Below are 22,186 nucleotides of genomic sequence, written 5' to 3' on the forward strand. Positions count from 1 at the left end.
TGACTTCCCTTTTCACCACAATGTGTCAGTATTTTATCTGTTAATAAAGAAAAGAATACAGACAAAGAAATCAGTTGATGAACCATAATAATCCATTATGGATTTTGAGAATTAGTTATTTTGATATGAGAAATATTTTATCCTGAAGCCATCTAACAGCTGAAAGATTTCAAATCAGCACTTGATTACTTATGATATCCCACCTCTTCCACTGTTAGCTCTGTGAAATGTTTTTCCAGTTGTGAGATACTATGGTATATCACGTTTCCAAGTTTCTATTTAACTCTCAAGATAACATTTATGTTTAGCAACTCTTTGTAACATTGAATGTGAAGAACTCAAGGGCATGCTTTGCTTTAGAGTGACAATAGAAAATCCTTTTGAGGACATGAATAATATCCATTTTTGAAAAATGAATGACTTAGAAGACCTTAGAAGAAGGTGTGGTACAGTGCAAAGTAGTATCCTCTTACCATGTGACTGTGAACAAGTTACTTAAATTGTCAGTTTTCTCATCTTTAAATGGGGATGATAATACCCACACCATCTACCTCAATTCAATTCAATTCGATTTAGCAAGCATTTAGCAAGAACACATTATATACTTAGAACTGAGCTAACTACAAAGGCAAAAATGAGCTTTCTAAAGGAGCTTGTACTCTGTTACAGGAAAATTCATACACAGATAAGTGTAATAGTAATTTAAATAGAAAGATCTTTCTCATTAATTAATAGGCCCACATGATCTGGAAGTCTGGGTCACATGTGATGGGAGGAGCTTGCTGAACAGGCAGAACAGGAAGGGTGGAGCAGAACTGGGAGGAAGTGAGTGAGTGGGGTCATGTCAGAGGGAAAAGAAGGAAGGCCCAACTGACACATTGTGACAGTTGATAGTGAGAAGGCCCTGCCTGGGGGAGGGGAGGTTTGAGACTGACACATTGTACCAGTTAAGAGTGAGAAGGCCCTGGCTGGGGGAGGGGAGGTTTGAGACTGACACATTGTGACAGTTGATAGTGAGAAGGCCCTGGCTGGGGCCGGGGGAGGTTTGAGACTGACACATTGTAACAGTTAAGAGTGAGAAGGCCCTGGCTGGGGGGGGGGGAGGTTTGAGACTGACACATTGTACCAGTTAAGAGTGAGAAGGCCCTGGCTGGGGGAGGGGAGGTTTGAGACTGACACATTGTGACAGTCGATAGTGAGAAGGCCCTGGCTGGGGCGAGGGGAGGTTTGAGACTGACACATTGTAACAGTTAAGAGTGAGAAGGCCCTGGCTGGGGGGGGGGGAGGTTTGAGACTGACACATTGTAACAGTTCAGAGTGCGAAGGCCCTGGCTGAGGGAGGGGAGGTTTGAGACTGACACATTGTACCAGTTAAGAGTGAGAAGGCCCTGGCTGGGGGAGGGGAGGTTTGAGACTGACACATTGTGACAGTCGATAGTGAGAAGGCCCTGGCTGGGGCCGGGGGAGGTTTGAGACTGACACATTGTAACAGTTAAGAGTGAGAAGGCCCTGGCTGGGGGAGGGGAGGTTTGAGACTGACACATTGTGACAGTCGATAGTGAGAAGGCCCTGGCTGGGGCGGGGGGAGGTTTGAGACTGACACATTGTAACAGTTAAGAGTGAGAAGGCCCTGGCTGGGGGGGGGGGAGGTTTGAGACTGACACATTGTAACAGTTCAGAGTGCGAAGGCCCTGGCTGAGGGAGGGGAGGTTTGAGAATGGCTTTGCCCTCTACTGTGATCATGTTTATTAACTTCTTGGTCACCATGAGGGGTTTTGCTTTCTGATTCTGGGATTTGGCTTTCTGGTGTTTAAATAAATGTTTTTCTTTTGCCTTCTATATGGAGAGTCTTTTATATTTTGGGATTGAGAACTATTCTGGTATATTCATAGCCACTACCAGTGCTGTGAATATTGCCTTGGTGATACATTTGGCATCACAAACAAGATCACAAAGTAAAAAATCTCTATTTGGAGGCAGAAATGATTTAGAGGAAGACATTAATATCCCAGGATGGGAGAATTTACCATTTTCCTCAGTAGCAAGGGAATGGGTTAAAAGCACTGGACCCTGTAAAAACTGGGAAGAGAAGTTACAGGAGGGGGAACCTGGAGATTTGGAAAAGTACTTGCAAGCAATGCCAACAAGAAGGAATTGGCAGGGGTAAGTAGGAGAGGTTGGATTTTGCTAACAGCTTACCTTATTATGTATAGAAACAGAGATGAGCTACGTAAGAAAAAAATTCAGATGGAAAAGAGTACAAGAGCAGTCTGGGGCAGGGGGTCTCAGGTGGAAGGAAAGGCTGTTTCATTTACCTCAGAAGAAGCTGAAGGCTAACAAAAGAAATGCTCATCTGACCTTTGCACTGCGGGACTGTATAAGAAAGTTAAAGGAGGAGGTAATGAAGAGTGCCATAATGATCTGAAATGCAGATGCATAGTATAATACTCCCTTTGAGGTTTACCATAGGAATATAATAGTGAAGATGGCTCCTCCTACTTATAAGCACTTGATTTTGACTCTAACAATTGGGGAAATAGGGCACCCTCTTTCAGAGGTGCTGGACAAGATTTCACAGTTAGGTAACTGAGGAGACTGGGGAAAAGACAACATTGCTAGAGAGAGAAAAGTAAATACCCAGTGGATTCAAAATCAGAAAAAAATGACAAGGAGAGAATTGTTTACTGCTCTATTGAAATTGGGGTAGATTTTGTAGCATAGATGGTATTCCAACTAATGAACTATACAGAATGTACCAAGAAAAGAGACTTCATACTAGATGAAATAGAGAAGTAAGAACTGCCCCTACAGATCTTGCTGAAGTCTTATATCCAAGTTTGTTGCATCTTCAAGGAAAATAGGAAGTTGACTGAGCCCCAGCTCAGAATAAAGAAGTACACCTCTAGCCAGAATAATGACCCCAAATCTGCAAATTAGAAAGCAACAAACACGTAAGATCCCAAATGTTGAGCATTGGACTGTGAGGCCAGATGTGCCAGCACTGTATCCAGGGACACCTGGTTTGGCAGGATATGATTTACATTGTTTTAGAGGACTTTTGGTTGGATAGGAAAGAAATAAGAACAATCTATACTGGAATATGTATGAGAATTACAAAGAATCATTTTGGATGTATATTATCTAAATCAGGATTAGCAGCTTGAGGAATACATGTATTGGCTGGAGTGATCGATTCTAAATATCAAGGAGAAATTATTGTAGTATTCCAAAATTTAGGTGATGGACTCATACAGTTTTGTAAAAATGTTAGAATAGTTCAAGTGATTATTATTCTTTGTGAAACAAGACCATTTGTGAAAACTTACCCTCCGTCTGAAATAACTAACAGAAGAACTGAAGGATTGGGTTTTACTGATACAATAAAATTGGGAGCCAAAGTATGGGTAAAACGAAAGCTAGACGATGTTCCAAAGGCTACAGAAATTGTAGCACATGGGAAAGATAATACTGTAATTGTTTATTTTGGAGAGGATGATTACCAAATTGTACCCTTAAGTCATATATTCTACTGTGAATGTAGTTGTGATAGTTGATTTATGGACTCCAGAACCACAGCTGACCCTATATCTACCCTGCTTCTGGTTGTTTTGTTTTTTGTCTTTTCATCTGTTGAACTTGTTTGCTAGATTTGTTCGCTATAGGCTCAGTACCCTCTACCTGCATATGCCTGATCACTTAAGCCAGATGTCACCTCCTATCCATGAGGGTGATGTGTCATTTCTGGACCTGAAGTTGACCAAACTCCAGATTCCAGCTAAAGAACTGATCTCTCAAATGGGACCGCTTCAGGTAGGGATAGCTCTACATTCAATCTCAGCAGGAAGTAGTTGTGGAAGAAGAGACCTTTACCCCAAGATTTTGGGGCCCATTTGTTGAGGGGGAATGACAGGGTGCTTGTAATGTCAGTTATCCCACTGACCTTTGTAAGGAATATGAAAGATCTTGGGGCTGAATGTAATAGTAAGTTAAATGGAATGATCTTTCTCATTAATTAATAGGCCCATATGATCTGGAAGCCTGGGTCACATGTGGTGGGAGGAACTTGCTGAAGAGACAGAACAGGAAGCGTAGAGCAGAAACAGGAGGAAGTGAGTGAGTGGGCTCAGGTCAGAGGGGAAAGAACACAGGCCAACTGAAACAGGCCAACTGACACTTTGTGACAATTGAGAAGGCCCTGGCTGGAGGAGAGGAGGTTTGAGAATGACTTTGCCCCGTTGTGATCATGTTTATTAACTTCTTTGTCACCCTGATGGATTTTACTTTCTGGTTCTGGGATCTGGCTTACTGGTGCTTAATAAATATTTTTCTTCTGCCTTCTATATGGAGAGTCTTTTATATTTTGTGATTGAGAACTATGCTGGCATATTCATAGCCACCACCAGTGCTATGAATATTGCTTTGGTGATACAATAAGTAAAAAGAAAATACATAAAAAGTAAATGCAATGCAATTTAGCAATGAGGTACTGACAATTGGGGGTCCAAGAAAGGCCCATATAAGAGTGTGATTTGTACTAAACCTTAAAGGAAGCCAGAAGCTAGGGATTCCGAGAGACCAAGGGGAAAAGAGAATATTCTAGGCATGGGAAATAATCCCTAGAAAATCATAGAGAAAGCAGACAGAATATTGCATACAAAAGGTAACAAGTAGGTCAGTTTGACAGGACTGTGGATTCTAGGATGGGATATTGGATAGACTTATGGGAAGATATTGGCTAGGTTCTATAGCTAGGTGGTGCAGCAGATAGAGGGTTAGGTCTGGAGTCAGAAAGTTCTGAGATCAAATTTGACCTCAGACACTTACTAACTGTGTGACCCCAGGCAAGTCACTCCATCTTATTTGCCTCAGTTTCCTGGAGAAGGAAAAGGCAAACCACTCCAGTGCCTTTGCTAAGAAAATCCCAAATGTAGTTGTGAAGATTCAAATATGTCTGAATGAATGGACAGCAACAATAATAACAGGCTCTTTATAGGGTTATTATAAATCATAAATCATGATCTCAGTGAGAGTTGTTAGTGTTATTATTTAGATTAAAGAACTCCCTATCATGCTACCACTGTCTATATTTGTTGAATTCTCTTATAAGAATATACAATCCTTGTGGCCAGGAAATATTTTACTTTTTTTAATTTTTTTAAATTGCCTAGTGAACTGTCTGGAACATTATAGGTACTAAATAAATTCTTGCTGATGGATTGGCTAGGGATACATGGATAGCGTCTGTGCTAAGAATCATTGAATCCAAGTTCTTTGACTTCCCATATATCACCGCTTCCCACTGTACTACATAGCTGATTTTCTACATACCTCATTAGTCTTCATTGATAATGAGTTTTAATAATCACAAATCAGTATTGGATACCATTAACCAAATAGTTAATTCTCTCTAATAAGTAATATTCCAAGAGACAATTCTACAGGAATAACAACAGTTAACTAGGATACATAGTAGCAGATGATTTAGCTAAAGAACACGTGCTTTATATGGGTTATCTGGGGTGATTTCTTTTGTATTTCTAGTAATTCAAATATTTAATATCCATATTGAACATTAATATATTCAAATAAATTGTGATATTCAAATAAAAGTGAAACATACCCAGGAAGATCAATGTGAAAATAGCTTTTTTCCTATTGCTGGAAAAACATCCTTTACCACCTACATGTTACTATTCTAAACCCCTGAAGGAAAATTCAGATTGAGCCTCAAACATCTTTTCATTATTTCCTTTCTATTGATTTAAAGAATGCACTCAGTGTATGAAAACCTGTTCCACTTACAGTCACATTATAGTAAGAAGTGGTCTTCTGTATTCAAGGGAGGGTATAAATAAAGTGAATTTCAAAGCGTTTTCAAAATCCTTTCTTGTAGAAACATCAACATAAATACTGCTGATGCCATATTGCAGAAAGTATGAGGATTACATATTCTGACAGAGCAATGAGACCATGCAGTCATGTATACATTCCAGGTAAATAATATGCATAAAAATGAATATTTGCCTTACTAACCCCTCTTCCCAATGGAATGCATTTTTCCCTATTTCATTCCAGAAAATGTTTTGTTCAATTGTTGAACAAATGTGTAATTTTACTCATAAAATGCATGAGTGAATGTGAAACAAGAAGATGATGCCTATTTATTCAGCAAACACTGACAAACTCAGGAGGTTTCTGCATTTTGATTTCTCCAAGCACAACACTCAACCCCATATCTCAGTTCCAGAAGATGTCACCGTATTTTGAGTTTAAGCTCTCCTATTGGAAGGAATGCAGATTCTGCACAGTGAGAATGTGTCACTCTTTTCATTTTCTAAATTGGCCTCCTGTCACAAATGGTCCACTAAATGAGAAAGCCATTGAAGAGAGAGGAAAAAAAATTCAGCAGAGAACAATCTTAGCTTCAGGCCAAGCTCAGCTTTTGTAATAATGCCGCATGCGATACATAGTCTGTTGGAGACTAAAAAAGAGCTCCCATGTCAAAGTAGCTGCAGGAGATTAGCTATAGTGGAAATGACCATAAATAGAAAGATGTCCTACTCAGCAACTCAATGTCCATGAGGTTTCAGGGGTAAGTGGATTCTTGTGCCATCTTGCAAAATCATTAATGCATTTTCTACAGTACATTTCATAATCTGTTCTAAAATGTCAGGACATCAGAATGAGCTCATTTGCCCTCCCTAAAGACTGCTGTGTGTTTCTTTCATCTGCAAATGTCTGCGCAGCATGTGCATAAATTGTCTTTACAATTTTTTGCTGCCAGGAATGCTAATCCAAGTTCTGTGATGTGGAATGATCTGCTGATATTTGTTAATAGAAGTCCCTGAAAATGGTTAATTACAGGTTCTCTATAGCATGAAGTCGAATTTTAATATAAAGGCTTTGACAGATAAAGCAAACCTGGAACTACTCTGTGGCATGTAAAATGATTTGGGAAGAAAGCTTTGTGTGTGTTAGTCTAGTAACCCCCCACAAAGAATTAAGAAAAAATTTGGTGGATTATATTTTAATTTCTTACATTACTCATCATAAATTATAATTAGGTTTGATTTGGCTTTTAAATTATCTTATCCTTTTATGATGTAGAAATTTGACATCCATAAAGTAGATGGAGGATAATTGCTAAAAGTTTATAGGAATTTAATAACTTTATCTAGTGGGCTAATTAAAACCGTCAAAATAAATTTTAAAAACCTTTAACTGAGGAAAGCATCCAAATAGATTAGATGACAAAACTTGGTTCCAGAGCCTAAAAGTCTAGTTTAAGTTTCATATAGCTGAGCATGGGGACATGGACAGTCAGCTAATTCCAGGGCAGTAAATGTTGGACTGCCAACATGTTCTAATCCTGAAAGTATTATGTAAGTGTGAGATATAAGGAAGATTATTTGTTGTTTATCCAAGTTACAAATGACACCAGCACTATCTTGAGAGTAAATTTGGTCTATACCTACCTAATTTTCCACTCTTCTGGCTGGATAGCCACTAGAACTTCTGAAAGCACTAATGGTGGAAGCAGTTGGCAGGGGGAGGGGTTAGACAACAGTGGAAGGCTCTGGGGAGTGGAGTGTCTTCTTTTCCTCTATAGGTGAGGGGTGGCTGGGTGTATCTGAAGAGTATGGGTATGCAGTGTTCAAGTGGTGAAATATGGAGTGGATAAAGCAGTTAAACCAGGGATTGGGGAAATTACTATTTTTATAAATGGTTAAAAGAATGGAATACTTTAATGATGTAATCTAGATTCCTCTGAGAACACAAAAATGCATGAAGTATGTTGGAATTCTGTGGATCAGAAGAGAATCTCTTAGATTGCTAGGTGACTTGGTTTGTGATTAGGAGAGTGAGCACTGGGACTCTGAGCTGAGGTGACTGGGCATGAGATTTGGAACACTGCAGTTCCATTAGGACAGTGATAGTGAATGTTCAGAATGAAAGCTAAACCTGGGTATCAAGGTGGCAAGAACTCCATACAAATTGCTACAAAAATGTGTGTGATTGAAATAGGCTAGAGCTGAGAACTGGAGAAAACAATAACAAAAAACCATCGGAAGGTGAGCTCCCTCTATCCTCAATTTCCTTGAAAATATTATTTTTCACAATTTTCCCTTCTTTTAATAAATTGTTGATGATTGTTGATTTGTATAATATTTAAAAAAATTATCTTGCCATTAATGTAAAACTATAGGTAACCATAACTGTGATATGATCCGTGATTTTTGTGAACAAGGGACTGCAGTGGAGAAGGCCAATTTAATGCTTGTGGTACTAAGAATTAAACAGGACAGAGGTTTGAATCCTGGTGAAAAAAATGTTAGTTTTTTAATCCTGGGGGTGGTGAGTATGAAGTGTTTATAAGAGAATAACATTGTTTTAATCATTTTTTTAAAAAAAATAATAACTTATAAACTCCTCAAGGACAGAGAAAGGACCTGTAACTTCGGACCAATCATACTCCTAAGCTATTGAGTCATGAGGAAACAGGTTGTTATAACGGGGCAGGCATCTTAATCAAAATTTGTATCTCCTATTGCCCTTTCCAAGTCAGTTCAAAGACTTCCAAGTATTTGGGAGTGAGGGGAGTAGACCAAAAGAAAGTCACACCCAGGTGATTGGCTGATGGGAGAAGCTGGGAAATAAATTTACTGGCCTACATTCTAAAATTGAGTGTAGTATTGATTGTCAAATTGAATGCATATTAGTAAGCATCTTCTTTTTTTTTCATTTTTTGTACAGCCAATCTTGCCAAGACAGCGGTTTGGTGGGGAGAGAAGGAAAAGATAAATTCTTACTAGAAATTTATCTATTGTGTGATCCAGTCTTAGAAGATTGCATTCTCTCTAATATGAAGAAAGGATGGCAATATCTCATTACCTTGTAGGAAAGATGGACCAGACTGATGGCAGCAGATATCTGAACCCCCTAACTAAAGGCACTGTAGAAATATGTTATTCCTAATATCATCCGTGATTACCACTCACCAATGCTGTAGTATGTTCCTGAAATTTTGACTAGCTTATATAGCGACCTTCATAACTAAAGGTACACCAAATATCACATGGCAAAGGACCATGAATTCAAGGTAAATACAAAAATGTACCTTCTGGGGAGTTAATAGAACAATTTTTTTTCATGAATCTCTGGAAAGTATATGAATAATTGGCCCTTGAGGATAAGATCAGTGTTGCTTTTGCTTTTACATCCAGTGTTTGATGTGTATCACTAGGAATGTTGTGAAGTTCAAAATGTAATAAGATTTAAGCACTTTACAAACCTTAAAGTGCTATATAAATGCCAGGTATCATACATCATTGTTAATAATAATAAAAATAATAACCTCCTGTCACCAGTCTTCTAGTCTGGTGATAATGACATTCCCTGAGCCTTCTGGTACACTCCTGCTGAGCCCAAACCATGTGTGCTGATAAATTTCAATGAGGCAGGGAGGATGTATGGACACACACTTCTAACTATAATCTGCATTATTAACACTTTAAGTCTAGACAATCAACAAAACAATAAATCAAACCATAATCTATTGTGATTGCAGATTCCTGATGTGTAAATATTTACACTATAAATTTAACAATAGCTCACAATTATAACTTTCTCTAGCTGTCCCCTGCATATCAAGTACTTGAGAAATGCTATGTGAGTGTCTGTTTATCTTCTAAAAATGTGGGGTTTGTTTTGTGATGTTGTTTTTTCTTTGATGTGATTCAAGAGATCATTTACAAATTTGTTAAAATGATTCTCGAGAAAATAGTTTCAAAAATATGAAATGCAAGAAGAGCAACCTGAAATGAGAGGTGGTATCTAGGCAAGTGAGACTGCGGGAAACCTTCTAAAGCAATTTTGAAAAGATGTAAACATGGAGAGTAAAAATGCGTTGGTAGTCTTAAAACATAATCCTCCAGGGCAGAGATGATGTCTTATGTACCTTTCCCCCCAGCGCCTAGCATATTGTGGGCGCTCAATAAATATTAATCAACAAAGTCAGGAAATATTGGCAAACAATAAATGTGGACTCCACAAGGAATCAATAATACTGTTTATCCTTTAACATTTATTGAGGGTCAACAACATGCTTTCCATATCCTATTTTTTCATATCCCATATCAACACAAAACACTTATGCTATTTACAATATCAAAGGGAAATTTGATTTACATTTTTTACAAAAAGACTAAAAATGGCAATTATTTAAACTACTACATAATAACATGCAAAAAAATTTAAATACATTTTGTGTCTTTAGCTTTATATTTACTTTATTATTTCAAAAGTTAATTTTGGATATTGATTTTTTAAAATTTCACTTTGATACACAGATATACAACATTCATTATGCATTACTGGGGAAGAAGGGATAACCATTCTTAGCATCCACTTGAAAAGGGGCAAGGCATTCTACTGTAGCACACGCTGAGAATTCCAGTCTTATTGTGCTTTCAGGAGAATGTTACAGGGTGTCAGAGGACAGTAACAGCTATATACATGGTATGCCACAACATTGGGATTTCATGCACTGTTTATGATGACTTGAAGAGAGTACCTTTGGGTACAAGTACCATAGCTTACAATGCCACATCACATAAGGAAAACAGAATCTTTTGTTTAAGTACTTTACTATAAGGGGCATGAAGGGGCTTCATATTAAGCAAGTTTTAAAGTTGTCCATTTCAAACTTAAAAAGCGCTGTGCTTGTGAATTAATATAATGTCAGGGGAGTAAATAAAATTAAGCTAAATATAAGAAATATTATATAGTGTTTTATAAAGTGTAATATTGGATTAAAGTCAGGAAAGTCTGACTTCAAATCCTTCTTTTAAAATGATCAAAAACAAATGATTCAACCTCTATGTGTCTCAGGCAATGCTGTAGCTACTATGTCAAAAACTTGTTGGTGCCACTATTGATAAAGAGAGTTCCCCATCCATGGATCTTTTTTGTATTATGGGGATTTCTAATGAATCTGTTATTGATAGTCTAATTGACCAAAGTAATAAAATGGTGTATTTTTTTTCCTTTTAGTCTGGAAGTTTTCATTTTAGTTCAATGTAACGTATATTTATAAATTCATCATAATAGAACCCAATACAGCCAAACCATTAAGTATAATCCACTTTCTTTATAAATGCATGTATATTAACAGGTAATCTAGATGGTGATAAACTGTAATGATTGCTTTTGTCACTTTTCAGTTTATTTGACTGGTAGTCTATGAATCATCTAAATTGGACTGCCCTGCATTAGTAACTTACATGTAGTAGGTGTTAACAAGTGTTTTGTGAATGGAACTGAATTACCAGAGAAAGCACAAGTTATGGTACTATGCCTTTCTTTTGCATTTGATTTTAGTAATTGTTGAATATTGGAATTGGGAGAGATCTTCAATATTATCTAGATTCCTGACCACTTCGTAAATGAGGAGATTGGGGTCCTGATTTCTCTACATTTAGATACTGGCATTAATCAAATTAAAACAGTTAATTTTCATTATTTTTTCACATTGAGAATTGGGGGAGGGGCAGAAAAAAGGTTGCCAATTACCCCAAGCATTTCCCTCACGCATCTCAATTTCTGTATATAAATGATGTAAATATAGCCATAACTAAATAATGTTACCCTTTCCTCTCAGTATTTTTGCTTTTCTGAAAACTCAGGGAAATGACATAGTATGATGATTCTAGCCTTCCTATCCTTGATAACAGGCAGCTAGGTGGCACAGTGGATAGAACGCTGGGCCTAGAGTCAGGAAGATCTGAGTTCAAATCCAGCTTCAGACATTTACTAACTGTGTGACCCTGGACAGGTAACTCAAGCCTGTTTGCTTTAGTTTCCTCATCTGCAAAATGAGCTGAGGAAGAAAATGGCAAACCACTCCAGCGTCTTTGCAAAGAAAATTCCAAAAAAGGGTCACAAGAGTGAGATACGACTGAAAAATGACTAAACAACAACATCCTTGATAACAAATCAATATTCAAACATAAAAGGTTTATTAAATGACAGTGGCTCCTGTAGTTACAATGGGAGCTGATGGAGCAGTAAGCAGGAAAGTTAAGACGCCCTGCACCTCTTCCTTCTTTCAATACTTTGTCCCTATGTATACTGAAAGACTGCTTTAAACAACATGTATATTTATGAATTACAGAGGGCTGAAAATGACAAAGACTGATCAATATAAAAATATATAAAGAGAAATGATTTGAATATGAGTTAAAATGTTTTAGTTTATAAAAACAATTCCTTTGCAATTTCAGGTTTATTCTAAGGAAAAAGAGATGACGGCATTGGGCTTAAGACCTGATAGTGACCAGAGATCTACCCACATAGTTAGACATCCCTGAAAGGCTGATATCCCACTGGGGATAGAAGAAGAGGTCAGTGGATGAAGGACATAAGAATAAATTGCTGAATCCAAATCTACCCATGTCATTGGTAAAGAAAACTGCTGCCACCTCTTAGATTTAGAGAAACTTTAGAAAGGAAGGGGAAATTAAGAGGGAGAATTATGAATGGAAATTTTTTTTTCTTAAAAGATAAGGAGGGAGAAATACACAAGGGGAAGAATATCGAAATAAATGAGGTAAATCTAAGGTAATATAATTAATTGAGCTTTATGAAATACAACTTGCTAATTTAGAATAGTATATATATAGATATCCCTTCCACATCATGACTTTCCCCATCATGGCTTCAACATATTGCAGTTGGCATAAGAAATTAAATGGGAATAGGTGCTTAAAAAGTGTTTGCTAATTGATTACTCCATGAATTTATTCTGAAAAAGGGAAAATGATACTGTTTTTATATTTTAAAATATGACTTGTGTTGAGAGAAAACTGAAAAGTATTTCACTTTATAATGTGGTACCCTTGAATCAAAAACCAGAATTTAAGTGCTGATTTTGCCACATCACCTGTGTGACCTTGGACAGGTCTAGTCAGTAAACAAAAGCCAAAGGAAAAATTTGAGCCCAGGTCTTCTTGAATGTTAGGGTAATATACTGTCCATTTTGTTGTACTTTCTCATACAGATATATATGATTTAGATCTGAATAGTCTCTTTCTGATTATGTAGTACAACTTCCTCATTTCAAAAATGAGAAAACTGAGGGCCAGAGAGGTGAAATAATAATTAGCTCAAGATCACATATGTAAGTAAACTGAGTCAGAATTCAAACCCACAACCTCTAGCTTCAAATCCAGCATTCTTTTCACTGCACTAGATAAAATTTCATCTGAAGTCTAAGAAGTAAATGTGCTGTACCCAGCAACATTCAGTACAACATTTCTCTATCTGACTACAGTAAAAAGCACCAAACCAAACCAAATCAAAACAACAACAACAACAAAACAATCTTAAGAGTAAGGATTAAAAAAAAAGAGAGCAAGGATTATATTGCTTTACATTGCTATCTTACTATGCATGATATTCCATTATGCAATGTTCTATCAAGTAAGTATAATTATTCAATGATGACCATCTATGGGTTTTCAATTAAGTCTCTTCCTAATCAACAAGGATAGATAGGTGGCACATGGATAGACAGAGCACAATGCCTGAGATCAGGAAGACTTGAGTTCAAATTTAGCCCTGTCTGTCTCAATGTCCTCATTTATAAAATGTGCTGGAGAAGGAAATGGCAAATGACTCCAGTATCTTTGTCCAGAAAACTCCAAATGGGGTCACACAGCATTAGAAATGACTGAACAACAACAATGATCAACAGTAGGGGACATTCAGCCTTCCCCCATTGGAAGTGGAGAATCCAACCTAGAAAGTATGTCATACCAGTCTTTCCCACACACTTTAACATAAAAATTCTTTTATGTGGGAATTTGACTTCTCTGACTACATTTCTCTTTATTTTAATGGGAATAGAATATGAGGCATTTTTCTGCCTGAAAATTAAAATGGATTACTATGAATAAAATATAACAAACTCTAACTGTAACGAAACTTTAAGGCCTCTGATTTCATGCAGTCATCAACTGTTACCAAATATACTTATCAAAGATCAAATGACATAATGCATGGAAAGTATTTCATAAACCTGAAATCACTATGTAAGTGTATGTTATTATAATTATCATCAAAATAGATTACAAAATAATTTAAAAAATAAACCACTATGTGGTATATAGTGGGAAGGTTACTGGGTTTGGAATGAGCCTGGATTGTAATATGTTTGCAATAGTGGATTTGGAGTGAAAGGACCTGGATCCTAACTGCGTCAAAAACATTTTTTCACGTGTACTTGGAAAAAATAATACCTTAATGGCCTTTAACTTCATTCCTCATCTGTTAAATGGGGAAATAATTATTCTAGTTATCTCACAGAATGGTTTCAAGGAAGTTGAAAGCAAATAATGTAAGTAAAAATTTATAAATACTATCTGAATATGAATATGTATATGTACATATTAAATTAGAAATACCAGGATCCTATCTTTCACATATAGGATATATATATATCATACATACATATCACATATGTTTATATGACATATAATCCTCTTCCTTTATTTTGCAAATAAAAAACTGAGGCCCTCAGTGAAACAGACAGTAAATTACTAAGGCAAGATTTGAACCCAGATCTCCTAAAAGCTGTGCAGATTTAGTGCTCTTTCCAGAGTGCCTCTTTCGTAATTGTTTTTACTGTTGACTCCATATAGTAGTTTTCAGTTTTCTCCATCAAGCAAAAAAGACATAATGAATGATACAGAAACTATCAGAATATAAAATTATAAGTATTCCTTGATGATCAAGGTTCTTGTGTGATTTTTATGAATACATTAATAATAAAAATAACAACACTAATTGCTTGCATTTATGTAATGCTTCTAGGTGTTCAAAGCACTTTTCAGATAGTATCTCTTTTAATCTTTACAGCAAACCCGAGAAGTAAATGCTATTGTTATCCTCATTTTTATAAGAAGGAAACTGAGGCAAACAAGAGAGTAAGTGACTTGCTCAGGATAAGATAGCTAGTGAATGTCTGAGGGAGGATTTTACTCCAACTTGCTCAATTATCCCTTAGTATTTTGTATTTACAAAAACACTTTTTCATTGTCATCTGATATCATTGTCATCTGATAAATTAATTAAGTACATTGTATAATAAAGAAATCATGTCACTTAGCAAAGGAGAATTATAATAATTTGGTCTCTAATAAGAAAGAAAGATTTAGTTTTTGATGTTTGTTTTTCATTATCAGAAAATACTCAAAGAAAATACCGCATATGTAGAGAAAAATATGTCGTTCAAAATATGCCTTGACTATTCTCCTTATTTTGAAATTTTTCTTCAGGGTGATTTCAATGTTAAGAATGTAGGGAAAAAAACACCAAACATGCATTGTCTATGTGGTATGATTGAAAGATCCTTGTTCTTGGACACAAAAAACCTAACTTCTGGTGTTCAGTCTGTTCCTAAATAGTTGCCTGCCACCAACTCAAAATGTTAAATTGTTCATTTGAAGTTAGAGAAAACGTGCCAGTTATAGTCCAATGTGTCTGGATAAGTCACTTAACTCCCCTGGCCTTGATTTCCTCACATGTAAAGTGAGAAAGTTAGGCTACATCAGTGGTTCCCAATATTTTTGTTCTGGGAATCATTTTTAAATACAATAACAATAAAACGTGTCTGTACTCCTACCATTCATAATATTCTGCAGTTCTTTACCAGTTAAGCTGTGAGCATAAACTCGTTGGGCCATCTTTATGAATACCAAAAGGGTTCCCACTAAATGGGAACCACTGTATTACATGATTGATCTCTTCCAGATCTAAGTCACGTAACTTCAGGCAAATTACTTAATTTCTCTGAATCTCAGTTTTTGTTTTCCACGAAATTCAGAGGTTAAATTAAATGACTTTAAAGGTCTCTTCTACTTTGTAGATTTTGCCTTTGAATTTTAATTATAAACCTAATTTGTAAAATGATTTTCTTTTTGGTGCAATCTTGACAAAATTAATGATAACAGTAACATAATTTCACTGAACTGACACTAAATATAGTGGCACAGTCTTCTTATAATTTTTTCTTATCAAGTCTTGTCTTTGCTAAGTGACATGATTTCTTGAGTGTCAGGACCACTAAAATTCAGAATTAATTGAAATGCATGATAAATAATAAGAATAAACAATAGGGCTTCTTTAAGAAGAAAGACAAGGATAGACTGGTCTTTCACTTGGAGTAAGTCAGGATGATCATGGGTGACAGAGGAATGGCAAGACTACTTGATACAAAGTTCACTTCTACTCTCTTTTATAAGGAGGGAGAGGGATGCCACTAACACCACTGATAACACTAGGCTGTTATAAAGATCAAATTAGGAAGTAGATAGATATCTATATATATCCATTAAAAAGCAATTAGCATACACCTCAATATATTAAAATAACTTGCAGATGATGTTTCATTTCTTTTTTGCATAACAAACATTTAGCATTGTTATTGGTACATAGTACGTACTTAATAAATGTTTGTTGATTGATTGATTAATTGATCACTGAGTTATTAACAGTATGGTACGGTAGGGCAAATAATGTGTTCAAACTGAGGTCAGAGATTCTAGGTTGTAGGTTCAGATCCTAGCTCTGATGCTTACCTTCTTTAATTTTTTCATTTTTAAAATGAGGGACTTGAAATAGATTGATGACCATAAAGGTCTTTTCAAGTTCAAAATTAATGAACCTATGAATCTCTGAATACACATTAGAATAATATTATGTCCTTTCTATGACAATGTTCTAGAATAGAATATCAAGAAAATAGCATAAGGGTGTTTTACCTGGATATCAACAAAGTATTTGATAGAATGAATGTCTCTTGGGCAGATGGTGGCCCAATGGGTAGAATTCTGGACCTGAAGTTAAGTAGACTCATCTTCCTGAGTTCAAATCTGGCCTGAGACACCTATTAGCTGTGTGACCCTGGCCAAGTCACTTAACCCTATTTGCCTCAATTCATCTGTAAAATGATCTGAAGATGGGAATGACAACCCACTCCAATATCTTTGCCAAGAAAACACCATATGGCGTGAGACATCACTCAGTCAACTGAACAACAACTCTTGATATACTTGTGGATAAGACAGAGAGAAGTGGGCTAAATGGTCATATAGTTAGGTAGTTGTAGAACTGGTTGAATGATTGTCCCCAAAGAACTGTGATTGATGGATTTCTGTATGTCTCTAGTAGAATGTCATGAAATTATGTCCTCCATTTTCTTGGCTATTATTTTCTGTTCAATATTTTTGTTAACAAAGATATGAATGAAGGCATAGGAACCACAGTTTTCAAATTACACAATGAACAGCACAGATAACAGTGACACATGTTAGGTAACAAAATTGCGACATGAGAGTCACCATGTAAAATAGAGAATTGTGTTCAAATCCATGACGTGGGTTGAAATTCTGCCTCTGAAAAATACTAGCTGTAACACTGAGTCAGTTAACGTTTCAATGGCCCAATAATACTACAACTCTATGTTGCAGAATAATTCTGAGTTGTACTAGAAGGACAGGGTTTTATTACTACAGGTCTAAACAAACATAAAAAGAAATCCATCTCTATGACTAAAATTATGTACTAGATCTAATAAGATGAAATTTCATAGAGATTTATTCAAACTCCTATATCTCTGTGTGTTTAAAAGTGAGCATTATAAGTGCAGGATGGAGGAGATATGGCTAATAATACAGTTCATAAGCAAATCCCTTGGAGATTTTAGTGAGCTTTCAAGTTTAATATATATTAAGATGGTGTGAAATGTCAACTAAAAAGCTAATGTAAGCTTTGACCATGTTAATAGATAAATAATATTCAGAACGAGGAACATCATAGTCTGACATTCATGGTCAGACCACATCTAGAATGTTATATTCATTTGGGGGCACTACATTTTAAAGAGATTGGCAAGGTAGCGAAACTCCAGAAAAGCCCAGTCAGTTATGAGTCATTGCCTAAAACCATGAAATATGAAGACTGGTTGAAGAAACTGGGAATATTTAATCTGGAAAAAACACTTGGGCACAGGGAGCAGGGGAGAAGTCAGTAAGGTAATAAATATTTATCATGCACTTACTATGTGCCACGCACTCTACTTTAGTATAGGGATAATATAAAAGAAAGATAAAATAAAAGCAAGTCCCTGAACATAGTACCTGATTCAAGTATGTAAAGGGCAATCATATGATGGTATTACTTTTATTCTATGTGGTTCTAGTGCACAGAAAAAAAGAACCAATGGGTTGAACTTAAAGAGAAAAAAAAAAGAATTGAGTTCCATGACAGAAAAAATTTCCAAATTATTAGCTCTGCAACAAAGTAAAACAGGCTGCCTTGGGAGATGGTGAATTTCCTCTCTAGAGGTCTTCTAGAAAGAGTGAATGATCTGGTGGGGATTCCTACTGAATGGGAGGGAATTAACTCTGTGGATTCTGAGTTCCCATCCAACACTAACATTCTATAATTCCCTATGACTTGGTGAATAAAAGCAGGCAATTCTAAAGAAATCTTTTGTGTAATTAAAATAATAATAATGACGATGATATGTCACTCTAATAACAAGGTACAGTATGACATGAAATTATCTTGGCCCTCTATTACAAAGTTGGTTTGTCTTATGGAGTTAACAGCTTATTCCTTTGAAATAGAAGATTCCCTTTCTGGGAAAACAGGAAGAGATGTCTGTTAAGTATCACCATGACTCAAGGCATTTTTTTTTTAAATTCTCAATTATGGCTTTGTCCCTCTTTTTGAGATTAAACCGATGAGTTGTTGTATGGACAAATCGTGTTGAGTAACAGCAGATAAAAACTATGGTTGTCACAATATAATCAGTCAAGGAGTCAGGAGGATAAACTGATTTATTATTGTTGATGTTGGACTGGCACATAGAACAAAAACCTGGCTGAAAGTCCCTTAAAATAGTTCTCTTGTTCTCAGCAGTCTTATTTTTCATGAGAAGTAATGAAATGCTTGGTGCAATTTGCCTGTTCTCAATTTGTAGGGAAAACTTGAATTACATGAATATAGACAAACCCAGATGGTGGGCTCAAATTCTCTGTGGCACAGGGAAGCAATCACTAATGGAGCAATGAATTTAAAGGTTATTGTCTTCTGCCTGTCTGAATCCAGTGTTTTCCTCCTCGAGCAGTTGTCTTTCTAAAGGAGATAATGTCAACGCGCTTCATTTTTTTTACCTTGCTCAGCTGCCTTGGTTGATTTTTCTTCCTTCTTTCCTGAAGTTGCTGCAAAACAAAGATAAGGCTCAACTAAGATTTCTTGTTGGAATGGAAGTCCCTGGAGGCAGAAAGTGTCCACAGTGAATTCAGTGCTTACATAAGTCTCTAAAACAAATACTTCTAAGGTTTGAAAAGGCATCACAATAATTCTCCCCAATCTATCATATAGACCAAATATTATAATTTTTTTTGTAGTAATGTAGAGGAAAAGGGGGGATGGATGAATTTGATGACTTCTCCAGCCTGATGATTCACTCAAGACTTTTTCTCTAGTATTTTGCTTTTTCTTTGACACAAGCCAAATACTGCCAGCTTGACAGAACGGCAATTGATTACTTGCATTCTAGGCTATCTTTAAAGATCTTTAATGTCTTGCAAATGTCAGCTGAGGAGTTCTTCACATACAATCTAAATACAACCTAACCAGTTGCATGGACAGCATAGTTGATTTTGAGATTTAGGTTAGATTTTATTCCACTTGAATGTTAGATGGATGATGACATCCAAAAGCAACCAAAGGAGAAACTGGTGTATGACTCAACGATGAATTTCATCTGACTGAGGCATGCTGAAATATAAATTGAAGGCTTTTATTTGAATGTTGAATATTCGAACATTGAAAGAGTAATGAAATCATTCATCAAAATAAATTTCATCCTGGAAAATAAAACAGTAATTTTTTATGCCCTGTAACATTAAAATGGATGTAAAATTTGGCAAAGTGCCTATAGTCCCCAAGTGACAGAGAATAAATTCCTTTTCACAACTGTAGTTTTCCCAACATACTTTGTTAGCTTGAATTCATCAATCAATCAAAAGACTTCATTAAGTGCCTATTATATGCTAGACAGTGTGCTAAAATACCAGGGATAAAAGGACAAAATTGGCCAGTCCTTTCTCCCTGAAATAGAATGCAATATCTTGGAATATAGAATTATTTGTTTTATGTCTTTTACCTCCCATGCCTAGTACAGTGCCTGGCACATAGAAAGCAATTAACAGATTCATGCTGAATAAATGAATGAACCTCAAAGTGCTTGCTTGAAAACAGAAAACTACATAGAGAATATATGTTTGTGGCAAAAGACTGATTTTTATGAAAATATATAATAAGACTGTAGCAATTTATGTAAGTAATACCACACTCCTAGTCTAGTTGGTGAGTAAAGATGAGTCAAGGAGTTCTACTTCAGTCAGGTATAGTCTAAAGATGGTAAGAAACTCAATAGACCCTGAAAAGGGCATCTGGGAAACTGTATCACATATAAAAGACATCTGGGTGCTTGATTTAACTACTGGGCCAGTCTTTAATGATCTCATATGATTGTACAAAATCAGATTCTTAAGCTTATTCTTGAGTAGAACTGTAATCCTGATTAGTTTTGCCGGACTTTCTTGTTGGAACTTTGGTTCCCTTTAAACTATATTTGGTTAGAACTAGACAGATACAAAGGGAAGAGAAAGATCAATGGTCCATTCACTTGAATATTCCCAAGGTCCACAGGGTATCATGTTAATTATATACATATTCCTATATTTGAGCAAATGAGATTTCAAAAAAAATAATGGAACCAATGCTTCTGTTTCCTAGAGGGTCTCCTTTTTTCTCTTATTCATTTGAAAGGTTTTATTGACATTTGTTTCTCACTGTCTTTTCCTTGTGATTCCTATGCCATAGAACATCCTCTTTTAACAATAAATACAAGCAAATCAAATAAAACAAAATATTGGCTATGCCTGGAAAGGTATGCTGCATTCTGATTTGCCTATAGTATCTTCAAACCTCAGGTTCGTAATGTAGTTACTCTTAGTTTAAATCTAAGAGATTTAAGCTAGTCTTGAAACTGCTCATTGGGTGCAAACTATTCATTCTTTCATTTCACAAATATTAATCAAGAATGTAGTGTAAAGATCAATCGACTAGCAGTCAAATATCTAGAATCTTAGCTCTGAAGCTTAATAACTATGAAACTGCAACAAATCACAACTTCTCTGAACTTCAGTTTTCTCAATAGTAAAAAAAGGGATAACAATGTTTTTTTTACAGTTCTTTAGTCATTTTCAGTTGTGTCTGACTCTCCATGACCCCATTTGGGGTCTTCTTGGCAAAGACACCAGAGTGATTTGCCTTTTCCTTCTTTAGACCATTTTACAGATGAGAGAACTGAACGAACAGGGTTAAGTGACTTGTCCAGGATAACATTGGTAGTAAGTGTCTGAGGCCAAATTTTGACTCAGGGAGATGAGTCCTCCTGACTTTTGGCTAGGTACTTTATCTACTCAGTTACCTAGCTGCCCAAATAATATTTCTACTGACTCCTAACAAGGCGATTGTGAAAGTCGTTATTGTTATTCTAATATGTAGAAAATATATTACAGCTCAAGAGTTATATAAATGTAAGCTTTTTAAAAAAATAATATTGTTACTATGAGTAAGAGACCATCTTGAGGGATTCAAGAAAAAGTAACAAAAAGTAAGTAACAAATAAAAATCTTAAAAAGTGTCACATGAGTAATTATCAAATGAGTAAATACAGAAAATAAGAGCTATCAACTGACTTTGACTAAAAGAGAAAATTAAGTCATATGGACTGAAGGGATCTGGTAAGATTTCAAGGAGGAAAAGTTGGGCCTGGTAAAATAGAGAAAAATCAGGAAATGTAATAGTTGAGAATTGATGTACTTCAGATTAGAAAAATAGCATGAATAAATCCAAAAAAGTGAGGAATCTCACAGAGTATTCAGAAGATAGTGAGGAGCCTGGTAGACAATTTGTTAAAGATAAGGCTGGGAAGTTGTTTAGGGTAAGATTTCAGAGGGTTCTAAGAGCCAGCAAAAAGAGTTTGGGTTGGATAAAGGAAGCCAGTGTTATGTACAAATGCTCTTGTTGAAGCTATGAAGAATTG

The 22,186-nt window shown here is 36.0% G+C and overlaps 1 protein-coding gene across 15 annotated transcripts in view; it reads right to left on the bottom strand.

Annotated features, from left to right (window-relative positions):
- Window positions 1-22,186, bottom strand: part of TRDN (triadin) — a 561,781-nt gene that overhangs the window by 152,692 nt on the left and 386,903 nt on the right. For all 15 annotated transcript variants that reach the window (XM_072643208.1, XM_072643207.1, XM_072643206.1 and 12 more), the window contains one exon: window positions 19,239-19,286. In XM_072643208.1, coding sequence (XP_072499309.1) covers window positions 19,239-19,286 — 48 coding nt within the window. The remainder of the gene's footprint in view (window positions 1-19,238; window positions 19,287-22,186) is intronic.

This window comes from Notamacropus eugenii, chromosome 2, assembly GCF_028372415.1.
Source record: "Notamacropus eugenii isolate mMacEug1 chromosome 2, mMacEug1.pri_v2, whole genome shotgun sequence".
Taxonomy (NCBI): domain Eukaryota; kingdom Metazoa; phylum Chordata; class Mammalia; order Diprotodontia; family Macropodidae; genus Notamacropus; species Notamacropus eugenii.